Below are 15,206 nucleotides of genomic sequence, written 5' to 3' on the forward strand. Positions count from 1 at the left end.
TGTTCTTTAAATTTTTATTCATCAAAGAATCCTGAAAAAAGTATCATAGGTTATAAAAAATATTAAGCAGCACAGCTGTTTTCAACATTGATAATTGAGTATCAAATTAGCATGATAGAATGATTTCTGAAGGATCATGTGACACTGAAGACTGGATAAATGATGCTGCAAATTCAGCTTTGCATCACAGAAATAAATTATATTTTTATGTAAATTAAAATAGAAAACCATTATTTTAAATTGCAGTTATGTTTCACAATATTACTGTTTTTTCTGTATTTTTGATCAAATGTGCATGTTATGGACTGGATGAATGCACAGTGCATGCAGGGGGTGTGGCCTCAATAGCCCTGCAGTAAGTAGTGTGCTGTGTGAATGTGATTGAGGAATGTGCAGGGTAAAAATTCAACTAAAATTGCATTAAATACGGTTGTTTTAACCAAAATTATGCTGCAAGATGTTGTTTTCAACTACATTTAAGTACCCTATATAGGCTAACCTGCAATTTTGCAAATTCCCTGTTTATTCCCATTAATTTCCATTAATTCCCATGGAAAGTTTCCAGCTTTGAAAATTCCCAGAATTTTGCAACCCTACTTAGGGTGAGTAAATTATGGGATAATTTTCATTTTTAGGTGAACTAACCCTTTAAGCAACCTTCAGCTTCTGGTAAGGCACTATATTAGTACAAAGTAATATATTAAAATTACAATAATCATAGAACTGGTTTATAATCTCAACCTGAACTATAATTGTTAACTGACTTAGGAATTAATGAAACCAGGAAAATGACCTCATTAAAAATACCCTCAAGGCCAGTTAGATAAAATAGCACATTTATTAAAAAGAAACAGCAATAATTTGCAGTTCCTACTTCAGAAACCTTCTCTAAAGACAGTGTGTGTGTGTGTGTGGGGGGGGGGGGTATCCATTCCTATACTATTTCACCAGTTCATTCAGTTCTGAGGGAGGAGGCTAAACAGGGGACAGGTATTTAACATGACTAACATTAACAGAAACTACATCCCTCATAAACGCAGCAGTTTGTGTGGCATGGATGGGGTCATACACATGAGCTCTTCATGAAGGAGTGCACAATGAAAGGCCTCCATGTGGTCTTTGGCTATTGTCCAAGAATTTGCGTATGCGCAGGACAAACTGAACACAACTGTACGGGTTTTCAGATGACAAAACAATGAAAAACTCAACAACCATGCAATAACTCAACCTAAAGAAATAAAGATCAGAGAGCACAAAATGGTAAAGCACATGAGGATGTATTCAAATTTAAGGCAACAAGGAATCAAAAAGTACACAATGCATAACAAAAAGAAAAGAAAATCACACAAACAAACAAACAAACAAACAAACAAACAAACAAAAAATGCTTTTAAAACAACACCAGGCAGTGCAATATTTCACACTAGTAAAAGATCCATCATAAAAAATAAAAATAAATTCAAAAGATCCTGAGGAAATAAAAATCAACTACTTACTTCCTGGAAAATAATGTCTTTCAATATTTTTAATATTCAACCCATTTCCTTTTGCTTAAATTATACAACGTAAAAAACCCCAACTGTAAATTAACTAACCTCCATACGATTCAAGCTCTTTCTGACGATCGGTCAGTGTGTCTATGTGGTTGCGAATCACTGTCATTATCTAGACCACATCCACAACCAAACTATTTAAGGCCATTCCTCCACTAGGCCAGATATTTAAAAACCCAGACACCCCAATAGTAATTACATGAAAAAAAAAACAAAACAAAAAAAACAATATTCTGAAGAGAAAAAGAACCGTATGGCACAACAAAGCAAGTACCTTATATACACATGCACCGTGTAAAAGAAAAGAAAACGACTTTGGCGAAGATAATCAACTTTGTGCAACTCCGATAAATGAAAAAGTTGCCTCAATGTTTTTATGATTGTTTCCGATTTAAAAAAAAAACAAAACAAAAAACAACAACAAACCAAGGCAAAACCTCCCCTCTCATCCAACTCCTTCTGAGAAGATGAAGGCCAAGATAAGTTATAAGAAGTTCACAAAAGAGACGGGGTCAAACTGACAGGTGGCGCTCGCACGTCAGACAGCACAGTGGCATGAGCGCTCGATCGTGGTCTGATGTTTCAGCAGTGTGAGAGTTGGTCTCTTGATAGCACACGAAATCACATTTTAAGGCAAGCTTGCTTGAGCGGAACACAAAGTAGCATTACGAGAAAACAAATTAAGGGAAAAAGAAACGAGATGCAGCCAAGGATCCAGAGGGGGAAAAAAAAATAAATAAATAGCAAGACGTGACAAAAGTATACCAGAACATGCTGAGAAAAAGAACGATGGATGAGACGGAATGCAAATGTTCACTCAACATAAGCTAAATGACAGCACTGAACTTTGCCATCTTAAGTACAAAATTCCAGCTTCTGCATCCATACTTCACAGTGTATGGCAGGCATGTATCTGTTGAATTCTTCTACCACAAGCATTCTGGCGGTTTTGTGTAACGCTAATCCAAGAATCTTTGGCGGCATTGTTAAAAACGGCCTGTATGGTTGAAACTAAACTGGGCATCTATCTTTCTTCTACACACCGTGTAATAGGGGACCGAGCCCTTGCAATGTTAAAATTAAGATGCCATTAATTACATTAACCAATAAAATGCTATCCCAGACACATCATGTACCAATGAGAGTGGAGAAAAGGGTATTTGACACTTTAGTCTAATACAATCTTAAAGTTTCTGGAACCCAATGGCCAGTGTATTAAAGACCCTCTTTGTTACAAACTCAAGTTCCCACCTAGAAAGGGAAACAATTATGCTTTCTTTCAATACAAAATCATTATGTTTTATTTAATACAGAATGCATGCAGTTACGAGACAAAAATGTCCCTTTAAATGGAAAAAAAATCATTTAGATCTCCTTTGTGCAGCTGGAGATTCAAATACGTGTTGGCGTTGTCTGAAAACATGATATTGAGGAATGGGATATATATGCTTTTTAAATCAAACAATGAAAGAAGCTGCAGGAAATGAATGAGAGAAGCTTGTATGAGTGTGAGGGAAATAAAAAGTGAGGTAAGTAGAAACCTAGGTCTCAAATTACTTAAAAAAAAAAAAAAAAAAAAAAAACGCTTTATGATTCGCCACTGAGGTTTAGATGCATTAACTCAATAATAAAAGTGTCAAAAAGGGTTCTGAAAATTCTTGTACCATTTCTGCCTCCCACCAGAGACACCCCCCCCCCCCCACCCACACCAAAAAAAAAAAACAGCAGATCAATGCCACAGCTGATCAGAAGAAGCTCCTAGCCAATAACTTTCCATTAGTTGGGACACGTGATCTAGGAGTGTCCTCAACAATTCCTCAGTATCTCCTGCTAGACCAGACAAACCAGGTTTGTAAAGTGGTTAGTCCTGCCGCAGATGTGTGCGTGCATTTAATCGGTACCTCTCGGATCTCCTCGAACTAAAATTGGTATTAAGTGTGTACAAAACACAAGCACAAACACACACAAAAAATGAACTTGCATTCAAAATCCACGTATTCTCCGGATCACCTCTTTCAAAAACCAGCAATATCTGAAACCTCCTCGTTTCTGCATGTCCCTCATGCTCTCTTTCTCTATCTGTTGTGATGTCAGTCTATATTTCTGCCTGTCCCCACGGCTGTGCGTCCCTCGTTGTGCCCCTCCCCCCACCCCTCCACAGCCTGATGTCTGTCCTTTCTCCTCTTTCTCCCTCGCGTTCACTTGTTCCCCTCAAAGGCGGCAGAGGCAGAAGAGGGTTGGGATGAAGACCCCGAATGCCACGAGTATAGGGAACATCAGGCTGCTGTTGTCAGTGGCGTATGGGTTGGGGGTGCGCGGCCCGGACCGAACCGGATTCTTGGGAGAGGTGGAGGCGCTCTTCTTTTCGCCTTCTGTACCCTCCCCCTCCTCTTCTTCCTCCTCCTCTTCCTCTCTCTTTTCCAGTCCAGGATGTGGCTGTAGTTTTGGCACATCTGAGAAACAAACCAGAGGTTGTTAGGAGAACAAAGTACAAAAAAGATTAAAAAAAATAAAAAAATAAAAGCAGGATGGCACTTGATTAAAGGGTTAGTTCACCCAAAAATGAAATTGTCATTACTTACTTACCCAAATTAACTTACACAAATTAAGATATTTTTGATGAAATCCGAGGGTATCTGAACCACACACAGGCAGCAACGTCATTGCACCGTTTGAGGTCCAGAAAGGTAGTAAAGACATATACCCCCTTTCCACCAGCACGAACCGGGTGCTAGTTCAGAGCTAGTGCTAGTGCCACTTCGGAGTTGGTTCAACTGACGAGCCTTCTAAGAGCCGGTTTGCCTTTCCACAGGCTAGAGAGCAGCACAGAGCCAGGTCACTTAAGTCACTGTATACATCTCATATTTCACAGCATATTTGAGATGCATCGGCTTCTCGCATAACGATCGGCGCATGACATCAAAGCTCCGCAAGAACGATCCAAAAGCACAAGGAGTCGTATGCTCTACAAACGCTCCCGCGGATCCGCGGCACCCGCCGAATCGGTCCGCGCTGCTCCAATGCATCTCGAACAAGCCTTCTATCAACAATCGTGGATGTTAAAATACTGTTGATGCTCATGGCTTTGCGAACCTACATCGGCATCTAAACACAGCTCGCCGTAATTTGTATATAGACGGAGATTACAATCGAGCTGCTATTAGCTCGATTAGCTGCTATTTCAAAAATGGTGTTCTCAAGTTTCTTGTTGGTCACGGTAACCCTGCCCCCAGCCCCTGACGCAAGCGGTTCCTACTTCTAGCCCAGCAATGTTTTAGTGCTACTTACGAACCACTTTTCCTGGTTCGGAGCTGGTGCTTTGTGTGTCGAAAGACAAAGAACTGATTTGAAACTATGCTCTGGCTCCGAACCAGCACTCAAACTGCCTTGGTGGAAAAGGGGTAATAGTTAAAATAGCCAACATGACTGCAGTGGTTCAATTTTAATGTTATGAAGCGGCGGGAATACTTTTTGTGCACAAAAACAAAACAAAAATAATGACTTTATATAACGATTTAACAAATAGTGAATGCAGTGCAGGCTTCCACGTTTACGTCCGAGCGCCGGCTCAGAATTCTCGTCGCGTCATAACATTAAGGTTGAACCCCTGTAGTCACGTTGACTATTTTAATGATGTTTTTACTACCTTTCTGGACATCAAAAAGTGCAATGACGTTGCTGCCTATGTGTGGTTTGGATAACCTCAGATTTCATCAAAAATATCTTAATTTGTGTTCCAAAGATGAACAATGGTCTTACAGGTTTGGGACAACATGAGGGTGAGTAATTAATAACAGAAATTTCATTTTTGGGTGAACTAACCCTTTAAGGATACAACAGAGGTAATACAAAGAAAGAGAGTAGGGCCCTCTGAAATGAGTTTTAATTTTCCCCAAATTCTGTTTTATTCCATTTCATTCCACTTTAATTTTTATAGGTTCCGTGTAATGGTTAAATAAAATTTTAATAGTCAAAATTGTACAATTACTTGAAATCATGAAACGTACACAATTTAACAATTTATTAAATGTTTAAAAAAAAAATAATAATAATTTTAAGGGTCCTAGTACGACAACAGTTTTATTTTTTTTCCCAAATTCTGTTTTTTTTTCCCCAAATTCCATATTGTTATTTTCTGGGGTTTTTTAATGGTTTAAATTAAATTAATACATCAAAAAGAATGTCTAATCAAGAGAATTAATAAACTTTATTTAATAATTTAGCCAAATTTGTACAATGATAGGGCCATATGAAATGTTATTTAAGCCCCAGAAATTCTGTGTTGTCTGTTCTAATTTTTCTGTATTTATGATTTATTCTTAAAAATAAATTATGGAAGAAGAATTATGAAACACCTTAATAATAAAGTTAATATAATAAGTATGAATAAACAGCAGTACTTGTTCGCAAAGAGACACTTTATTTATATAGCGCCTTTTGCGCTTTAATATTCACAGACACTAGTCCTACATACCATGATTTAAGCGTATATCCCTACGTTTGATTTATTCATCCAAAATTTGCCAAATTCCATGAGATTACACGTTATACTGTAAATTCCATTTTTATGATTCCACGGTTCCATCAGCAATTTCCACATTATGAAAATCTTAGAGCCCTAAGAGAGGGACAACTTTTAACCCAACCAATCCCAGGGATCCATCTTACCCTCTAGCTTGCCCTTCATCACATATAGTGCACATATCTTTGGGTTGTCATAGTAACCCTGTGGACACAAGAGACAGATAGATTAGGGTTCACTGCTTACAGTGTATAAATGCATGCAAACACATGGAGAAAATATGCAAATTCATTCTAGTATATTCTGTGGCCGGCAGAGTTTCTAACAGTGAATAAAAGGCAAGGTCAGTCCTGCGGCTCTCTGCCCCATAGGTTTCGAACCTCAAAACTGAATACAAATACCCAACCCAATCAAAGTAGAGTTTGCTGAACAGTTCAGACACAATTTGTCAAAGCAATGCATACCGCCAGGTGCAAAAGCATCAAAATGATTAATTTTAAGAATGAGAGGCTTTATCCGGTGACTGACAGACAAGCTAATGCGTGTTACATCCTAACATCCATTAATGTCATCTTCCCTGTGGATTTCTGTCATGCTCAATGTACACGATTCCTCAGAGACTAATCGCTGCAAAGCCAAAACCATTTGTTGTTTACTTAAGAAAAAAGGAGCAGCTCACAAATAATCAATTAAATTACACTATGGGAACAAAAACACGCTCCAAGAGACAATTCGTTTTGACAGAATTTGTCTTCTTGGAAATTCTAAGCTTCTAAGTGTGTTTAACTGGATAACTACATCACAATATTCAATCAATGTTTCTTTAGGAAAAAGGAAAATAAATAACAAGGCTTATTTAATTGATCAGTGTCTTCTTTATTCAATAAAAGGATGACTGCATAGCCATCACAGAAAGAGTTATGGTTGCTTTTAGGGATTCTACGGCGCTGAAGCGGAAACCATTGACTAACTTGCATTATGTTCATGTGAAAAATATCTGGATGGATTGATTAATCTACACTACTTCAAAAGTTTGGGGTCAGTAAATTTTTTTTTTTTAAAGAAATTAATACTTTTAAAAATGCAGCATTAAACTGATCAAAAGAGACAGGAAATCAAAGAATCCTGAACAAAATGTATATAATCAGCGCTCGGGCACACGCATAAAGCTTGCAGCAGCGCATCGGCACACATAATGATTATGAGTGTGTCATGAAAGACCAAAGGAGACTGTCTAAACATTTAAGTCAATGATGCTGATTCGTCATCTCCGCAGTAGTGGACGTGCATATATATGCATGTTTCATACAGATTACATAATCTGAGAATATTTATTTTTCATTTGAATTGGTTAATTTAAAAGTAGACATTCACGCTTTCTATTAGATATATTTCTTGTGTCCATGAGGCAGGTATCTGCTTCATGTTTGTTACGTGCTCAGGTTCACTGAGACCGAGACAGCAGAAAGTGCATCCTGATTGTTTTCATTATTTTACAAAAGTACAACGTTTTTCTGTTATTTTGAGTTTACAGAAAAGTAGACCCTTTACAGCTTGCATTACTCTTATCTCTATGACTAAAATAAGAGTATTTTAAAGGGGTGGTTCAATGCGATTTCACTTTTTTTAACTTTAGTTAGTGTGTAATGTTGCTGCTTGAGCATAAACAGTATCTGCAAAGTTACAGCGCTGAATATTTAATGCAAACGGAGATATTGTTGAGATATTGTGCATTTCGTCAGTAAAGCCGGTTCCCTGATTACCGCTAAATCACCATCACCTGCTTTCAAATGGAGCAGCATTTAATAGACAGAGCCGTAGATCACTGACAAGCTACGCAATATCGCGTTCATTATCGAAGGCGATTCATCTGCGATATGAACCGGCTTTACTGACGAAATGCGCGTGACAATCGCATGCGATACATCGGTCAGCCCTAGCTACAGTAAAGCTTTAATCAGGATAAAACTGTATATTGAAAGCAAACAAACAGCAGTGACAGCATATCTAAACACTTTGACACAAATACTAAATGAAATACCATTCATAAACGTCCTTTAAAAGCCGTGATTGCAAGGTTCTGCCTGAGCCTCTTCATCTGGGTCTGATTCGGGCTCAATTTAATACAGCAATATGCGCTATTATTTACATTTTCACTTAAGCAAGGGATGGTAAGGGGCGTGGCGTTTCCGGACGCTTCAGCGAATCACGATGGCTCTGGATTACACTGGGCCCGCTAACCAATCTGAGTCAAGTCAAACGAGCAGTTCATATGACAGTGGAAACAGAGGTGTAGAATAAAGCTAAAATATATGAAAATACAGCATTTTCAAAAAAACGAAGCATTAAGACATGTTAAAGGTCCCATTTTTCGTGTTTTTTTTGAAGCTTTGATTGTGTTTATAGTGTGCAATATAACATGTGTTCATGTTTCACGTGTAAAAAAACACAGTATTTTTCACATAATTTACTTATCTGTATACCGCTGTTTCCACTGTCATAAAAACGGGCTGATGACTTCCTTGTTCTATGAAGTCCCTCCTTCAGAAATACGTAACGAGTTCTGATTGTGCCAGCGGTTCCTGTGTTGTGATTCGACAGCAGATTAGCGAACCTTGCCCGGAAAGGTCACGCCTCTTACCATAACGCGGAGATGCATGAAATCACCAATGAAATCTAACAACAACCGGCTCATAAATTTAGTTTCTAAATGCTCGAATCATGACAAAAACGGTATTTTTTAGGCTGGATCAAGCTAATGCGCATGCGCAGACCTAAATGCGCGTCTCTTCAGAGGCGCGCGTCTGACTGTTTCTATAGAAACCGGAGCTTCTAACGGCCGCTGAAGTGACGCGATGACTTTACCAGTCGGCAATTGGCTCTTATTTAGAAGGCGGGACTTATTCCGCCATATTGCGCGTTACACTTTCTCCCATTCAAAACAATACGAGTGACACGTCTTGTGTTATTCTATAGTCTTTGATGTAGTCCAAACTGGCCGTTCGATGTAGGCGACTTCTGTTAAATAAAATATCTCGCTTGGCATTGAACTTTGAGCTTTAAAATTTTACAGATTTTATTTATACTCTAACAACAACATTACACACTAACTAAAGTTTGAAACATGGGATCACGAAGAACGGGACCTTTAACTGTGCCCCAAAAACACAATCAAGCCTAGAAAAAAAAACACTGAACCACCCCTTTAAGTTAAATGTAAGTGAACGCACCGGCACCTCCATGTCATGCAGTAAGCGCGCTCTCCACACAAACACTTGGATATGTGCCGAATAATAGCGCACATTTATCTAGGACAAGGCTAACAGCGAGCGGATTTGTAAAGTTGCTACTACTTACATGTTTCAAATGATAAGCCATATTTGAGGTCGATGAATGCCATTAACAATCTCTCCCTCACTGACTGCGTGACTTTGTCACATCCTGTGGAGTTTTCTGTAACTAACCGACTAATAAAATCTTGGTCGACCAAGCCTAACAAAACCTGGCAGATCTTGCAACAACAATGAAGTTAAAGTGGAAACCAAGACATGGATAATGGATATACAAGATCAATTAATGTGAAATTTTCAATAGCTGTGTTGCCATTAAAGAATTTGCAAAATTGTAATGTCACATAATGGAAGTTGCTGCAATTGTAGAAAAAAAACTGTGGCTCTTTTTCCTGCATCATAAATGACTGGAGTCTCAGAGAGCGCAGATGAAACTCAATAAACGCTGTCATGTTATCTTGCCTTCGGATGCCTGGTGTTTGGGAATGCAATCATGCGAGACGCTTCTGGGAGGTCATACCAAATTATTCTGATGACAGACTTTGGCACAGGCATTTCAGATTGATCAAATCAACATTTGAGATGCTGTGCAATGAAACTGATCCACTGGTTAGTCTTCTTATCAGATAAAAATTTTATCTGCCTCAAATGAGCACATACGTTTTTTTTTATGGGCACATCTTGGTGTTTCCATCCAGCGTTTTTTTTAATGCAAAACCCCAAAATGCACATAAAAATAGGTGGATGTGGAAACATATCTATTGACACAGCAGCAACCCCTCGAAAGGGCAAGTTAAAGGATCAGTCAACTGACTCAAAACTTTCTCACACTGACCAGCAGACCATCCTTACTCTTGAGATCTATATAGGCAATAGGAAAACATAAAGTGACTCTTACCTTAACAAACTCTACCGTGAGTTTCCCATTAAAAGTGGAAACTTCACCGTGCACACTCAGTTTTCCTCTTTTTATCGAGAATGGCACTATTTCATCATGAGCTGTGCTGTGACCCACACGGTCAAAGATATCCAGATCCTTCACCACAACATGGCCATTTAAACGCACATCAAAAACCTGGGAAAAGCGAACAAAAGGGTTTCAAAAGACAACAAAAGAAAACAGAAGAGAGAAAGAGATGAGGGAAAACTATGAAATAGATACCCTGGAATATCATGAATTATTAAACATCACCACATTTGAATATCGACTACCAAGAGTTATTGTATGCGCTGTGACAGTGAGCAAAATTCACACCTTTTGCTGAGACTGAGCAAAGTAAACCTCCGCATATTTCATGACCAATATGTAGTCTCCTTCTTCTTTGATGGGTACTTCATAACCGAATGTATCCTCATTATATCGCTCTGTCTGGTAGAGAATCTGATCCTCCGGGCTGGAGCGCAGGATAGGCAGACGGACACCATAGTCTGATGCTGGAGAAAAGTGGGGAAAAAAAGAGCCAAATTGTGAGTTTGGGTGCAAGTTTAAGTGCCATTTTGTGTTTTTATAACATGCTGAGCACATGTCAAACCAGATTAAGGTTTCCACAAAGATTCCTCATTTTCATTCCAATATCTATTTATAGCCAACGAAGAGCTGAATGGAAAATTAAGCACCACATTTATAATACTGGTCATTATCTAGCGACACTGATGCAATAATGTGAAATAATGTGACAAAAAACGTCTTTACAGAGCTTTAAAATGGACTATACAGGCCCTGACATGTGCGCACTGCATTTCTCATCTGACTCAGGAAGTGATAGTCATCACGCTTCAAGTGACAAGAACTTCCTGATATGATCCACAGCTCTAATAACAAACTACTAGCGAGCCAGATGAGCTGACAACCAGCCCTTCTCTTCATAATATAGTATGATTGACATTCTTAATACAATTTAAAATCATACTGTAATAAAACAAAAAGAAATATATTTAATATTTCGCAATTCTGAAAGTGATAGTTCACTCAAATGACAATTCTGTCATTTATTCACCCTCAAGTTTCCAAATCCAAATAATGTTCTTTTTATCAGGAGGAACACAAAAGATGCGTCAGTCACCATTCACCATTGTCTTTTTTCATCTAATGAGTGAATGTGGACTGAGAAATTTCTGCTTAATATAGCCTTTTGTGTTCCACTGTGTCATACAGGTTTGGAATGACATGAGGATGAGTAAATGCTTGTAAAAAAGAAGCACACTTTAACATACTATACAAAAAAATATACCTTAAAAGAATATAATTAAGTGAATAGTTCACTCAGAAATGAAAATTGTCATCATTTACTCACCCTCAAGTTTTTCCAAACCTGTATGAATTGATATATTGTGAAGAATTTGGGTAACCAAACAGCTGATGGGCCCCATTAAAGGGTTAGTTCACCCAAAAATGAAAATAATGTCCTAAATTACTCAAATTTATGATGAAATCCGATTGCTCAGCTACTGCATTCACAGCAATGACATTTCCTCTCTCAAGATCCATTAATGTACTAAAAACACATTTAAATCAGTTCATGTGAGTACAGTGGTTCAATATTAATATTATAAAGTGACGAGAATATTTTTGGTGCACCAAAAAAACCAAAATAACGACTTATATAGTGATGGCCGATTTCAAAACACTGCTTCATGAAGCTTCGGAGCATGTCGAATATTGATTCGCGTGTCAAACCGACAAAATCACGTGACTCTGGCGCTCCGAACCGCTGATTCGACACAAAAGAATCATAACGCTCCGAAGCTTCATGAAGCAGTGTTTTGAAATCGGCCATCACTATATAAGTCGTTATTTAGTGTTTTTGGCGCACCAAAAATATTCTCATCGCTTTATAATATTAATATTGAACCACTGTACTCACATGAACTGATTTAAATATGTTTTTAGTACATTAATGGATCTTGAGAGAGGAAATTGCTCTATGCAGGCCTCACTGAGCCATCGGACTTCATCAAAAATATCTTAATTTGTGTTCCGAAGATTAACAAAGGTCTTACGGGTGTGGAACGGCATGAGGGTGAGTAATAAATGACATTATTTTCATTTTTGGTTGAATTAGCCCTTTAACTTGCATAGTATGGGGAAAAAATACTTTGGAAGTCCATCAACTGTTTGGTTACAGACATTCTTCAAAATATCTTCTTTTGTGTTCAGCAGAAGAAAGAAATTCATACAGGTTTGGAACAAGTGGAACACTTTAAGTCTTTACTAAATGTAATGTTTTCAAACACTTTCTTAATTATAAGAAAAAGTATTATAGCAATACAACACAAAATTGCGTTCATAAAACATTACAATGCTGCTTCAGGGAATTTTACACAGGACATGGACTTTCATTCATTCATTCATTCCCGACCGCCACAAACAATAGCCACCCCTTCTTTTGCAGACAACCAGGAGGAAAAAAAAATCCCAAGTACTCACCTTTCCCCACTCTTCCTTCCAGTGGATCTTTTTTGAAATGAATACCGTGCACGTCTGTGTGCGCGTCCCCGCCGGCGTTTACAGCCCAGATGACTCGTTCTGCCAGACTCGGGGCCCCGCTCTCAGCCCGACACACTTCCACCAACAGCCACAAAGCTGCGAATACGAGCCGGGCAGCGCAGCGCAATGTCACCCTCCTCATAGCCTACCAGTCCGATAGGAAAAGTGAAAGAATAAAGAAAAAGGGAAGCGGGAAAAGCGGTATGTGAGGAAGTCACTAGAGAAGACGGTGAGCTAGAATTGACACTCGCGTGCGCTTTTCACCCTGCGCTTGACCTGGGGGTTTAGGGTGAAAGGTCAATTTTAACCCTGGGTTAATTTTAAATAGAGTCAACATCACTTTTAACAATGGGTTAGCCGAATTATAATACCAAAGGTGTATTGAGTAAAACGACGATGTGCTAAAATGTGACAGCACGTTGTTTAGCAACAAACAACCAATCATAAACTGCCTCGCAGCTCAACTCATTAAATATTCATATGCCTTGTACAGTTGAAGAAACTTTCACGCACTGTTTCAGCGTCTGAGAGAGAAAAATGTGTTACAGTGACGACAAACGAAATTAATAGACTGTACTATTTGTGTTTATTATTATTTGCGACATTTACACAGCTAAACAGGCAGTTATTAAAATAGGGCGCGCGCGTCTCGGGCTGTACGCGTCCAATCGGCTTTACTGACTTCATGCATATGCAAATAAGAAGGTTAACCCAGGCAGTACAAATGAGTGAAATATCCTAAATCCCCAGGATTAATAGCTAACCTAGAGTGAAGAACAGTGAACACTGTGACCATTTGAAAATGATAACCTAGGGTCCAGAATGGCCCTTCATGTGTGAACAGCCCAAAGCAATATTTATGTCACTCTTACTGTGCAATCTGCGAAATACTCTCTGTAGTGGACGGCCGGCTCCGTTCAGATGCTTGAGTTGCACGCTGTTGTTGAGCCGTCCGGATCTCCGCTCATTTACCTGCCTGATAGTCGAGTTTAGCTGTGGGTGGTTAGCTGGCTAACTGACTTCCCTCTTGCTCTGTCATCAGTGTGGCAGCTGTAGTCTGCAGGTATATTCCCTCACATCTGCACCCTGTGTACGGCGTGTGCGCTCTCTCGTTTAATAGATGATCACACCGTGGTTATTCAACCCTTGTGTACTGCTCAGGACAGTTGTTTTGGGCTTTTTGCGCCTGAAATCACAGCACTTTCTGACCGGGAGGGCCGCGTCAGTACTGTGGGTATGTGTGCAGTCAGCAGCGCAGGTTGAAGGGATGGAACAGTAAGGAGAGGCACACTAACTTGATAGTCAGTTTCCGGAGGGGGCGGGATTTTGCGAGGATTAGCCAATCACACAAAGCCGACTAACAGGTTTTCCGACTTGATTTGCTTGTGAAAGGAATAGACTCGTCAAGTCCGGCAGGCTCTGACCAATCACAATCGATGGAAGTGTCTGGAAACAGCGAATCAAGTGTATCAACTTTCACTCACTTCCTCGCATAAATTAGCTGGCTTCAGTTCATTGGTTCGTTGTATATACGCAGCGAAAGGTGGGCGGGATTAGGCAGACGGAGAACGGAACAGGTTAACAGTGTTGCCAATTCCGTGGGTTGTTTGTCATGTCCGCGGGTTGAATTGACCCCAAATAACGTGATATTTAGACCCTGGAATGCGAATTTTACAAGGGGAGCCCCGCCAAAAATGCGGATTTTACCCCCCGGAACGCATTTTTTTTTTTACCGTGGGACCTCATCTGAAATGCGCTTGGGCTAGTTTTGGGCTAGTTTTGACGAGCAATTGGGAGGGTTTTTTTTATGAAAACCTGGCAACCCTGTTGGTTACTGACGTTTTATACTAAAGTTGAACGTAAAGAAACAGAAAAGCAATGTTATCTTATTAATTTTTATTACCTATAATTGTTTATTAGTACTTATATAGTAATTAATTGTATAATAAAAACATAAATCAGCAATTATGAACATATTGTATATGTTAAATATTGAAAATTATTAATATTATTATTTTTTGAAGCGATATATTTATTGAAAACACATTACTATGCATGAAGTGGCTTGTAGAATGTTTTATTCAAGTTTATGCTGATCAATTGATTAAATTAATACAATAATATATTTCTTTATAAATGAAATGTATTTAAAAACGCAACAAAATAGGCTTTCTTTTTTTTTTTATTTAGATTTATGCATGGTTAAACCATCATGATGTAAATTGCCTATTTTGTACCACACGGTGGCATTATTTTTAGCTGCATTCACAATGAAAAAGAAGGAAAATTCTGTCCCGTTTTGGTCCGGAGGAAAAAGCCCGTTGCCATGACAACACGAACAGTCTGTTCCAGCC

At 38.8% G+C, this 15,206-nt stretch overlaps 1 protein-coding gene across 1 annotated transcript; it reads right to left on the minus strand.

Annotated features, from left to right (window-relative positions):
• Positions 1 to 1,261: 1,261 nt before the first annotated feature.
• mlec (malectin) lies at positions 1,262 to 14,139 on the minus strand. The gene is made up of 6 exons (XM_048210387.1): positions 13,725 to 14,139; positions 12,793 to 12,997; positions 10,621 to 10,799; positions 10,264 to 10,440; positions 6,222 to 6,279; positions 1,262 to 4,006 (listed from the first exon to the last, which is right to left on the minus strand). The coding sequence occupies exons 2-6, from the start codon at positions 12,992 to 12,994 to the stop codon at positions 3,765 to 3,767; spliced, it is 858 nt and encodes a 285-aa protein (XP_048066344.1). The 5' UTR covers positions 12,995 to 12,997; positions 13,725 to 14,139; the 3' UTR covers positions 1,262 to 3,764.
• Positions 14,140 to 15,206: the final 1,067 nt, after the last annotated feature.

Source organism: Megalobrama amblycephala, linkage group LG12 (assembly GCF_018812025.1).
Source record: "Megalobrama amblycephala isolate DHTTF-2021 linkage group LG12, ASM1881202v1, whole genome shotgun sequence".
In the NCBI taxonomy this organism is placed as follows: Eukaryota; Metazoa; Chordata; class Actinopteri; order Cypriniformes; family Xenocyprididae; genus Megalobrama; species Megalobrama amblycephala.